Genomic DNA, 12,162 nt, shown 5'->3' with positions numbered 1-12,162 from the left:
TGCATTAGATGGGGGTGCGCATATGTTGGGCATCAAATGGTTAAATATAGCTAGTTCTGAATGTTAAAAGAAAAAAAAAACACTGGCTCTCCAACAATTCACGTGAGTGAGCAAGGGGCCATAAATGGAAACAGCAGGGGAAGCATCCTGTTAGCAGATGGTTCAATAGGAGCCATTGTTCATCTTCTTTAACGATACTTTACTGACGTCTTGTGGCTCAGAGCAGAATTGCAGGAACCCTTAGAATCAGGCAGATGTTTCACAGACACAAAAAACCTCTTTGTTGTCCTCATCGTGCCTTGGATGGAATGTTTAGCACACAAACGTATGCTTTGTCTTCAAATAATCAGACTTTCACATTAAAAGAAAGTAGGAGAGAGGGATGGAGGCAAGGAAGATTTGACAATGGAAAGATGGGAGTCATGTAGTTATCATTCAAAATAGCAAATGAAAGGAGATGAATGGTTGTATTCCAAAATAAGGAATGCCCTTTAATGACAGGGAATAAATAGTAACAGTGCTTTTAATGGAGGTTAGATCCATTTACAGTCATTTCAGTTATTGCACTAAGGGGGGAAGGTTCATAAATCACAATTCATCACAACTTTCTTTCAAGCCCATCCAACGACAACTATTTCTTGACAGTGAAAATAATAGGGAGTGTCTAGTTTAGTGTGTCGCTGTTAGTAGAAAATATAAATTAGACTGGTGTGCTTTGATTAAACACCAAGAAAGGCAGTGTGGGTTTTAGTCAACAGAACACATACAATTATTATTTATGACACTAATAAACAATAGTCAATCAGCCCTTGATTGTGCTCAAGCAGCACAAAAAAATGCTTTCCTTTTAACACAGACTTGGGAAATTTGGCCTTCAATCAAGTTTCTCTTATATGAAATTTGGTGGACAAGTTCTAAGGAGTTGGCAAAAAAAACTTGCGAAAAGATACAGTTTTGATTTAGAATGGCAATTTTACAGTCATTTTGGACATTTTCTGAGGCCCTTCACAAAGATAGTCTTTCTCCCAGTGACACTGAATCTATAGTTTTAACTTGAAGTAGAAATTTGAGACTAATTACTCAAAGGGTTCGTCAAAAACAGATTTTTGGAAATGTTTAAAATTCAGCCCATGAAACAACAAATGAAAAATGGGAGGCAAAATAGTCACAAGAGGTCCTTCAAATGAAGTCCAACTGCTCGTGAAATGGGACCTCAAATGAGAAGGAGCCATGCAAAGCTAAATTACAAGGATGTGGAGTTCGTTGTCATTGCATATGAACAGAACAAGCCAGCGAAGATTGATTGATTAAACACAAAGGTTGCATCTTAATCAAACATCCCTTTATGACTCTGAGGCAGCCTTGATTGGCAGAAATGTCATGTTTGCAAACAGTGAAAAATTCTACGTTCCATCCAAAAAAAAGCTTTGGCTTGTTTTTAAAGGTAAACCAATGCATTCCACCAGGTAATTGTGCCACAATGGCTGCAGACAGGCATGTGCTGTCATTATAATGGCTATTGTTTCAGGTCGGATTAAGTATACTAACAATATGCTTATATACAGTGGAACCTCTAAAGTGGACTTTTTCATTAATGTTTCAGAATAAAAATAGAAAAAGAGGGGAATTCAGGTTTGATATTCCCACAAAGCTTTATTGTATACACTGTTTACACTTTAGGGGATCCTATTCTCCATTATTTTGTGAAAACATCTCTGTTACATTCTAATATTTGACCAGATAGAAGTTAAGCCTAAATCTCGAACATTTTTAAGTGTTTTAATGTAATTGATTAAATTATGAAGAATAATTTACCTCATAGTTTGTCTACATCATAGCATTTTAAAATAATTTGAGTGATTAATGTCATGTTACAGAACGCAAATCAACTAAATGCCGTATGATACAATTTGACAGCTAACGGGTAAGAAAAACGGTTTTAATAAATTTAAATATTTTATTAGAATTACTTTTTTAAACAGTATAGTATTTGCCAATGTGTTCAATCACAAATGGGTAATTAAGTATCTCCTGATATAAATGGGAAGTCAATTTTAAATGATTTTCTGTGGTGAAAAAAAATGGAAAGTAATGTTTCACTTTGAAAGTTCCACTGTTGTGAAATTAGAGGCTGGCCTTTTTTACTGTAATTTCTTTAAGTTGGTAGTTAATTTTACTATAAAGTATGACACTTGGTAGGAGTGGGAGCAAAAGTCACTTTCAAGATACAAAAGTCCCCCAACAACTGTTTCCGTTTGTCTATGTAAATGGATCACAAAGGCCAGCCAATCAAAAAAGTCAAAAAAAGGGAGGAGGAAAAGGGGAAGGAATGGGATGCAGGAGTCAAAATCCCTCCAGTCAGCTTCTAACTGGAATGAAACTAATCAAAGCCATCTCATTAGTCCACTCAACTGGATCATAGGAAAAATATCTGTGTGCATAAAAAATATGAATCTAAGAAACGACAAAAAGGGCTGAGAAGGAGCCGCTCGTTCAGTCAGGTTCAGCGGTGTCCTCTTCAGGGTCAGAGCTGGTCTTCCTGTGCTCATAAATGAAAGTGAGCAGGAAGAGTGCTATGTCATGTGAGCACCAGTAGCCCGTATGCGACGTTACGGCTGACCAGTAGCGACTTTCCACCAGGCCCTCGCGCAGCTCAAAGTCAATGCGACGTTCAAGCTCCACTGGGGAAAAAGACAAACACACATATTAGCCAAATTATTTTTTGTTGGGTTGAATAGTATTTCTAAAATGAGGAAAAAGTTTTTTTCATGTGGGTCATTGACTCTAAACACAAAATTTGGCTTTGTATCATACATGTCACCCTAAAATTTGCAAATTAATAAATAACCATGGACCAATTTAATGCATTGGATGCTCAAAACTTACATGATACATCTACAGTGGGTGAAGTGGGCCGAGCCATGGTAGACAAGCCATAAGCCGACTGGCTCTCGGTGCGCTTTTGCTGCTCATCTTCTTCAGTACTGGACCCACCCTCTAGTCCCAAAGAGACCGAGGGTTGGCTGTTGGAACGCGAAAAGCGTGAGAAGAGGATCCCTCCGATGCCTTTCCCAATACTTGCCGCTCCTAGAGTAGAAAAAAAAGAAAAAGAGGAGAAAACTAAGCCTTGGTGGTTCCTTTGCAGGACAGCATGGAATAATACGGCGCTAATACGATTTTACCCAGGATGCTGGCCTTGCCAAGGTTTGTGATGGACTCTCCGTAGTGTCTTCGGGGCAGGACAGGAGAAGTACTGGGACTAGGGATGCTCTCTGTGTCGGATGTTGGCTCTTTAGCCAGGTTGAGGAAAGTGGGCCGTACCTCGTCATAAGGTGCCGGGTTAGTGGCACTACACCTGCAAACCAAAATACATTCCCCCATGTTTAGGGACATTTGAAGACTGAAGATTGTAGTCACATGTACTAAACAATGAGAACTTGGTAGAAATTCTTGTAACAAAAGGCTTACCAATGTATCTGCACTGGGGCAACGTTGTTGTAGTGTTTCAGGATGAGGGGCTCCAATCTGTAGGCCTTTAAAGGAGGAGCAGAAAAAAAAGATGTTAATAACCAACAGTGGAACTAAGTTATGACATTTCTACAAATATTTAGGGCAACTGACCACAGGGTCTGTTGGGTGGAAGACGTTGAAAAGGCGGCTGCAGATGGACGTGGGGAGGATGTGGTCCTGATGGCAACTGGTTCCAGGACGGATGCCCCTCAGTGCCAAGAACACGGCCAGAGGAGAACCCATGCAAAAGAAGTTTTCCACCTAAAATAAGAAAAGGAAAAAGAGTAGTCATTTTAAATTCATTTTGGGTGAATCACCATTGAAGTGGCCAAACCTTAAATTTTAATGGGGGAGGCGCAGATGGTTTAGAGGCTTCCAGTGTTAAAAGTTGATTCTCTAGCTCTCTTAATCTGTAAAACAGAGATAAATTAGATTTGTTATACATTTTAACAGTACTTTTGATGTCAAATAATAATATGATTTCAAAATATTCCATTTATTTGCATTTACAAGTAATAGATTTGTACTTTTAATAAAGTAAATGCTGGGTTCTTGATAATATGCTAAATTTGCTCACGAGTCCAATGCCCGACTATAATTACAATAGTTATATATACTTACAGCCTTACACTCATCATTATTTTTTACCTGGTCCGGGTGTGGCGCAATTGCTCCAGCAAATGCCTCTCCTCGTACGATGTCCAGTGTAAATGCAGCTCCTCTTCCACGGCGTTGTGCTCTTGAAGGCAGAATCGTACGGGGTCCCAGCCCGTCATAATGTCATACGTAATCACGCAGCCCAGTGAGTGCGACACGATGGACACTTTCCCTCCCTTCTCCTCAAATTCAGGGTTCCGTGAACAGAACAGGGTGTACAGTCTGTTCAGCTCCTGTGTCAGTCCTTTAGTAATCTATATAGAAAAAAAAACATGACTTAATTGAGTCCTATCACATAAGTAAAATGTATGAAAAGTGTCTATAGGCCAGTGCCTGGCACTTACCTCATCACGATACAGTGGACTATTGTAGTACATGATGTCCATGGCACTGCTGTTGAGAAGGTCCCTCAGGCCTCTCAATTTGTCTGGTGTAATGGAGTCTACTGTATCTATACAGAGACATCCCACCAAGCATTAAATAAGGCAAAATCAACGTAAATATTACCCCCAAAATGCACAATTTTGTTGCAAACCTCCGTCCAGTGCCAGTTTGGAGCGCCACTCTACAGGAAGGAACTCCACATGCTCATCATTGTGCTCCGAAAAGTGCTTCTCCTCCATCTTCCTCACACCTTCCCTCAACCTGTGGTTGACACATAACAGATTGTGTTGTATTTTGGAGGTTTGACAGTATGAGAACAACAGGAAGAGGTTTGACGCTACATATGGACGTTTCTTCTTGGCTGTAAAAGGTGTTTGTGGACCATAATCCCGATGTAGCCGCTACTAAGGCTTAAATCGCAACATGGCTTGACTTGGTCTACTTTACTTGCTTAGCTGGGCTAAGCCTCAAACGACAACCTCGCTATCTTTTTGACGCAGAGGCACACATTGGTTTTAGAAAGGAACTTTTTTTAGGGGTTTTGATTTAAACAATTTCAGGCTTCAGTGGTATTACATAACTGAAAAATTCTAAAATTAAATCTTGGGAGTTCATTTTGACACAGAGGTTATATTGAAAAGCCAAATGCCTATTTGCGCTTTTTACATCTGATGCCTGTCAATCAGAATTAGACAAAGCAGAACATTCGCACCCTAATACTAGAATCCTTACTCTTATTACATGTGTGGCATCTTGTCTATGTGTGAAATTTAGCACCACTATTCCAGCAATATGACATGGTTCAGATTCTGCAACAGCCTCAATATACCCAGATCGAGTTCTTCCATCTGACATTTAATTATTTAACCACTGATAACTGTAAAAAAAATGAATAAATGTGTAAGTTTAGAGCACTGTAAAAGAGGAATAAAACTCACATTCCCGTGTTTTTGATAATGCGTCCCTCATCCATCTTCTGCCCGATTCCGTGCACCACAAAGACAATATGAGTGGTCTGTGGTGGTCTGTCTTCCGGGGATGCTTCTTCTACGTAGCCGCGGTGCAGCCGGGTTCCACTACTAGACGCTGGGAGAGAATGCAATACTAGCATTAGGGGCGTGGTTTCACATGTTTCCTTTATAATAGGAAGGATTTCAGGGTGGGGTTTAAATACATAATACTACAAAAATAAAGCATATTCCAGACAGACCTTTGGAGAAGCCCAGTTTCTGTGTCACTGTGCGAGCGATTTTGGACGTGGTAGCGTCACTGTAGAGGTAGACTTCATCCACACTGTGCCAGTCCACATGCGTCCTACTCAGTTTTAGGCTGTGGATGGCTGCAGGATCGGGTCAAGGAGAGAGCAGAGTGAAGCAAAACATGTTGAGAAAATTAGTTATTGTTTTTTCTATACACAGGAAAGGGTAAATACAACAAGGGTAGTCAAATCCAAAGAGTTGCGGAGGTATTGGAAGGTTTAGGTTTTGTCAAATGCAGTCTGGGGTAGTGATCTGCATTTGCAAGGAAGGATGGATCAAGACAGTCACTTCTTGCTTTCGTGTCCATTCACACAAGGATTTTATTTTAATGTTTAGGTGCTTGTAATGGATGGAGAAGAGCAAGTGAGATCTACACTAACAGGAAAGATGAAACTGGTCGATTCTCCCTGCACAATACGCCCTTTGGATGTTGTGTATTGCAGCAGAGAGATCACATAAATGAGATTGATGGAGGACTTTGGCAGCGGTCCAGTGGTTGCCTTGTACAATGACAGAACCAATTTGAGAAATGAAGGCCTTAAAGCAAGTTGAAGGGCTTGAGGGACAATGCAGTATTTCTAACGACAACTAACAATTTGCCAATAAGCAAAAGTCAACTTGAATGTACTTTGAATGTATTTTGAAACTAACTTGGGCATAGGATGGGCATAATCTACAATTTGATTTATCATGTCTTTAAACAATCAATGGGTTTGTTGGCTACCATCATAATGGTAGCAAAAAAATAAGTTTGAGTACAACCAAGCATGCCTACATCCAATTCAGACCATTCAGAGAGTGTGACCAGTACAATAGACGAAATTGTTATAAAGTGAGGAGGATGAATATAGTCAGATGTAGTGATGGCCAGTTTTTTTTTCTTGCCAAGAAACACCATTTAGTGTAGTTTTCACCAGAAAGAGAAGAAACCATGCAGTGATGTGCATTTGTTTTCTTGCCAAGATACACAATTTAGTATAGTTTTCACCAGCAAAAGAAGAAACCACATAGCAATTAACACACCAGCACTCTAACGTGACCATCTTAAGACTCAGGAATGATTTAGCAGCTCTTTCCAATTTTTCCATGATAAGTGTTGCACTCATAAAAGAAAATACTGAAAATTGAGTTTTCCAAGTCTACACTCATTTGTGAGTCTTGAGGAAAATTTACAGCCCTCAGAGAAGCCACAATTTTAATGGAAATTATGTTATTCAAATACTAATTTGACATGCATGAGTTGGTAATTAGCAAACAGAAGTTTTGATCGAAAGTTTTGCACTTTCTATTTAACAGTTCACTTAATGTTGTATTGTAAAAAGAATGGAGAAAATTAAAACATCTAAATTTGTCTCTAATGCATAAACAGCTAAAAGTTAGTATGAGAGAAGGCATTAGAATTAGAAACGCAACAGTTGTTGGACAAAGTCTCACATTCAGCCAGCAACATAAAAGTTCACATCCCATTTGTCATTTTGCAGGACCACAAATTAGAAGAAGTTCTTTGGGAAAGTGGAAGTAGACTCCAGTCTGCTAATCTCTGAAGTCTCAAATTCTCATTTTAAATTCCACCTAACTGTGCTAAGGAATAGAACAAGAGCTTTACAATGGACATATATGTGCATTACCCAGGATTCAAACCCACATTGGTACAATTAAAGAATACGAAAGAATTACTCCAATGGGAGAAAATAACCCAGAGACCTCTCATCATTTAAGGTCAGTCTCTCCAGAAGTAGGCCACTACGAGGCTGAACAATACAGTCACAAAGGCGACTCTGTTCCATTCCTCCCGTGTATTTGGATCACAACCAAGTACTTTGTTCATTCCTTTTAGAAGGGGAGCTGTGAGAGAAGTTTATTATAGCTGTGATGTAAGTTGACAGCTAAAACCAGGTATAGCTCAATTTGTCATTTGGAGAAAATGCTTCATTATTCTTCATCAAATAGTATGTAAATTGTGTCTGATAGATGTCAGGTTTTCTGAAAGTATGTACTTAAAGCGATCAAATATAAAACTACCATGCAGGCATGTGACAGCAGGTGTTTTTTTTTAGCAATCATGTGAGCTACATGAATTTATAACATATTTTCTATGTAATCATATTAGTGCATGTCATGTAGACTTGAGTTACTAAGTATTGCCATGGTTTATTCACTATCAAACCAAGGAAAGTGATAGAAATAACAGCAAGATCAAACCAGAGGTCACAGCACAAAAGGGGAAGTACTAACAACTAGTCCAAGATAAAGCCACAATGGACAACTGATCCTAGGTCTAGATCTAAATACTAGATCCAGTGTAATTAAAGGGAATGTAGTCCCATAAGGTTCAAGGGTCTACGGGACTAGAGTGGAGAGAATCTAGTAGGTTTGAGGTGAAAAGACAGAGGAAAATTGGTCTTTTCCTAATTTTTTGTTTACAGTACCTTGGCAGCGTTTTCGCTTGTGACATGTCGCTCTAGCGGTCGTCTGATATCCGCTCCATTTGAACAGAAAGGGAAGGTAGAAAGGGGGCAGGTGGGAGAGGACTAACAACCAAGAGATAGTGAGTGACGACCACACACACTGCCTACCCCGGTCAATGCTGTTGAGTGGCGTTGCTATCAGATTACGACCAGGGGTATGACAGAAATTCAAAGTGACCGGGGTAGTGAATGTAGACCTTAGAATAATACATACATAGCATCATATTTCAGGTTCAAATGGATAGGACCCAATCAGTTTTAAAAAATTAAATCCAATTAATCTATGAATTCAAAAGTATAATGAACAGTTGATTTTTTTAAATTCATTATTATGAAAGTTCCTAGTTTAATAAAATGAGTTAGGATCTTGGTCTCGAGGCGTAGAGATGCAATAACATAAATAAGTAATGTCATACTTGGTAGAACTGCATTCAACCTGTTCTATTAGCTCTACTTAAATTGCAAGGAGATACTATCTGGTTTTGATATTTTAAAAAGGCCTAACCCAGCATTTTGTAGACCAATCAGCAAGTTTGGAATACCAGGCGCGACTATATCATTGATTCCCATGTAAAGTTGGCTGGTAGATTTTTATAAGTGTCAGCGTCGTCTTCCTCCGCCGAAGTGAAAAGGCTGACGAGGAGGCAGAAAGACAGACTTGCTGATTGCACAGGATCTAAGACGCCTGGTGTAAATGATTTTGCTCTAAAAGCCATGAAAGAGTTGATGAATTCCACAAATCTACCCGAAACACTAACTGTGAGGTCACATATCAGTATTTGAAATTTTAGAAAAGAATATGTAAGTCTACTGGGGTCGCTAGACATGAGTTTAGCCTTTTCTTCATAGCGTAATGGCTCACCGTCTTTACTGTCGACGGTCTTCACAACCATCTCGCTGGCGTCGAATGGATCCTGCTTTTGCTGCCCACGAAAGTGGCCAAGGTGCTCACTTTCGATGAGGTCACTCTCATCTTCCTCTAAAGGTAACCATGTGCCGTAGATGAACCACTGGCCTCGCAGCACTGGAATATGGTCTTGCTCTGCAAAAAAAAGAAAAAGAAAAGAAAAATATCTCAAAAAGTTCATGTCATTAGATGATTGAGATAAACTAGTACTTGGGGATCAATTTATTATCTTCAGAAGCCTTTAGCATTTCGATGTAGAATCAGACTGTTTATCTTTAGCACTTATTTGGTTGTCTGAACCACATGTGAAAATTGGTTGTCACGCCTTCACCGGAAAAGGTTGTAATTTTAATCAGATATATCCAGCAGGGACGATTCTCAGTGGCAATTACAGTTGGGTCAGCTGTGATTAGTCTTACACATGAGTCAGTCTACTGCTGCGGTGATTTATGACAAGGATGGGATTAATGATACTCATGTACCAAAGGATCTTTAAATGACCCAAATCTGCATTCATCACCTATCTTCACAAGGAGAACAATGGGGTGGATGAACTGGACAAGCACAAACCGGATAGATACCGCGCAAGTCATAACAAGATGGGCTGTAGAGAAGCCTAAGAAAATGTGTGCAGGCCAGATTAGATAATACCAAGGTGGGTTTGCCACTACATCTGCTCTCTTGATGAATATCTTCTACTAAATACCTTAAAGAAGACAGTAGTACAATGACTTATTGAATCAATTTTGTGAAATCCATTCCTTGTTGAAAATACTACATTTACGTAATATACAATAATACTGTCATTTGACCACTTCCTTGTGCCTTCCCCCAACAACTAAAATACAATGCAGTCATGTGCCTACACTGTTTATTCACATGTATCTTTTTATCCAACTTCAAGATATGGACTCATAAACCTATTTTCTTTGTGCATTCAAAGTTCATAAATGTGTAATAAATAAATGAATAAAAAACATCTTGAAAGTTGATAAGAGTGGTTAGCGCTTTGGCCTCACAGTTCTGGTGTCCTGGGTTCAAATCCAGGTCGGTCCACCTGTGTGAAGTTTGCATGTTCTCCTTGGGACTGTGTGGGTTTTCTCTGGGTACTCCAGTTTCCTCCCACAGTCCAAAAACATGCACAGTAGGCTGTTTTGGAGACTCTAAAGTGCCCCTAGGTATGTGTGTGACTGTAAATGGTTGTCCTTCTCCTTGTGCCCTGCAATCAGCTGGTCACTGATTCAGGGTGTCCCCCGCCTCTGGCCTGGAGACAGCTGGCATAGGCTCCAGCACCCCCCGCGACCCTAATGAGGATAAAGTGGTTCAGATAATTTGACATAATACTATATACTTATATAGATTTACCTACCTGTGTTACTATCTAATGCACCAGAAACGATGGAACCCTAAAAAATGCCAATAACAAACAATATGCACGGGTAAAGGGATACTTACGCTTCCAGTAAACAGGGTAGCATCCCCGTTCTATAACGTCCACCTCATAGAGTCCCCCCCGCACACATACTGGCTCCACTTGGACGTAAATGCTGTCAGGATCTCTGATATCAGTGTCCAAAGGCGCCTGATCCCCGACGACGCCAACGGTCGGGGTCTCCATGGACACTTCTCCATTGACGCCCTGGTCTTCCACCTTGCTGGGGCTCGCCGCAGTGGACTTCAACTCGCCGCATTTGCGATACATGAGCTCGATGTTAAGGGAATCGTGTCCCACGAAGGGCTTCCACGTTTTCTTGTCCTCTTTATAGTACCATCGCACCTCCTCGGGACCCAGCTCGGCCACCACATCCCCAAAGTGGTGCCTGGAGCTGTTGGATCGCGATCGCTTCCGCCTCTCGAACAGCGGACCATCGCCGTTAACGTCGCCCGATGGCGGGCATGCGAGGTCCTCCAGGAGCCGGACATCCAGCGCATCTAGTCCGGGCTGGACGGACGACATCCCGGGTAGCACAGCTTCGTCCGCGGGGCTCAAGTCGTGACAGCCCTCACATCCATCGCTCCTTGCAGAGTGCCACTTTTGATTGTTGTTATTAGCCGTCGTCACTCCTTCCGGCGTACATTGCTTCGATTTCACGGATGTTAAGTCATAATTGTCCATAACTATTTGAGACACTTCGCATCACTACTCCGGCTACGTGGCTAACGAAATAGCCGCAGCTAACGAAGCCGGTACAAGTCCGAGGCTAGCTTATTGCGAGTCTTCTTTTATACGGTTCTATTTGAGATCAAGCCCGATTTTTAAGCACTTTCCCCCGAGGAAGGAGTCCTCTTGCCGGCCACTCGGCGATCATGTTACTTTGAAATTAAATGACGGAGTTTCTATTGCGGGATCCGAAAGCAATACCAGTGGTAGTGATATTTGCTGTAGTGTTGTCCATAGTAGTGAGTGCAGCCGATCGAGCGCGTGCACGATTTGACAGCTGACGCATTGACTCGGGAGCGCGCACGTCGAAACGGTCTGAACCTCCAACGTCACCTTCCGTTCGCCAGATGGCGAAAGAGACTAATCAATGGTGACGAATGCGGGGAAAACATGCAGTAAAATGTTTCTCCACTAGGTGCCGACAAAGCGTTTGAACGATGATAAATACAGAACAAGCATAAAACAAGTGGAGTACTCTGAGAGGGGCTCATGTTGTTATTTGAGGGATAAACAGACACATTTTGGCCCTGAGAAAGCACTTGCACAATATGCAAGCATCCCAGCAATCCTAAATGTGCATGTTTGCTATCAAATTATTGCCACTGGTGTAAGGTATTCTTTATTTTGAGTGTGTGATTTTGAAACAGTTGTCATGACATGATGATGGAGTAAAGGCTCAAATAAATCCCAGATTTTTAATTTAAAAAAGAACATTTTGTAATGAGAATGCTAGGCCAGTAGATGTCAATGTTATAACATCCAATCTCATAAATGTGTAACTTCTGTGATAACAAAGATCCTGTTTTTCCCCTGCTT

The 12,162-nt window shown here is 40.8% G+C and overlaps 1 protein-coding gene across 2 annotated transcripts; it reads right to left on the bottom strand.

Moving 5' to 3' along the window:
• Positions 1 to 462: 462 nt before the first annotated feature.
• On the bottom strand, positions 463 to 11,628 carry ddhd1a (DDHD domain containing 1a). 2 transcript variants are annotated; one of them, XM_077731533.1, is made up of 14 exons: positions 10,641 to 11,628; positions 9,141 to 9,320; positions 8,240 to 8,341; positions 5,762 to 5,890; positions 5,490 to 5,637; positions 4,703 to 4,812; positions 4,512 to 4,618; positions 4,159 to 4,421; positions 3,845 to 3,920; positions 3,622 to 3,771; positions 3,469 to 3,533; positions 3,183 to 3,355; positions 2,887 to 3,087; positions 463 to 2,681 (listed from the first exon to the last, which is right to left on the bottom strand). In XM_077731533.1, exons 1-14 carry the CDS (start codon positions 11,299 to 11,301, stop codon positions 2,494 to 2,496), a joined length of 2,553 nt encoding a protein of 850 aa, XP_077587659.1. In that variant the 5' UTR covers positions 11,302 to 11,628; the 3' UTR covers positions 463 to 2,493. The 2 variants fall into 2 exon arrangements, with proteins under 2 accessions (XP_077587659.1, XP_077587660.1); XM_077731534.1 differs by lacking the exon at positions 8,240 to 8,341 and having other exon boundaries at positions 10,641 to 11,627.
• Between the last annotated feature and the right edge of the window lie 534 nt (positions 11,629 to 12,162).

Source organism: Stigmatopora nigra, chromosome 13, assembly GCF_051989575.1.
Source record: "Stigmatopora nigra isolate UIUO_SnigA chromosome 13, RoL_Snig_1.1, whole genome shotgun sequence".
In the NCBI taxonomy this organism is placed as follows: Eukaryota; Metazoa; Chordata; class Actinopteri; order Syngnathiformes; family Syngnathidae; genus Stigmatopora; species Stigmatopora nigra.
Note: the sequence above shows the minus strand (reverse complement) of the source record. Positions and strands in the feature narration are given on the sequence as shown.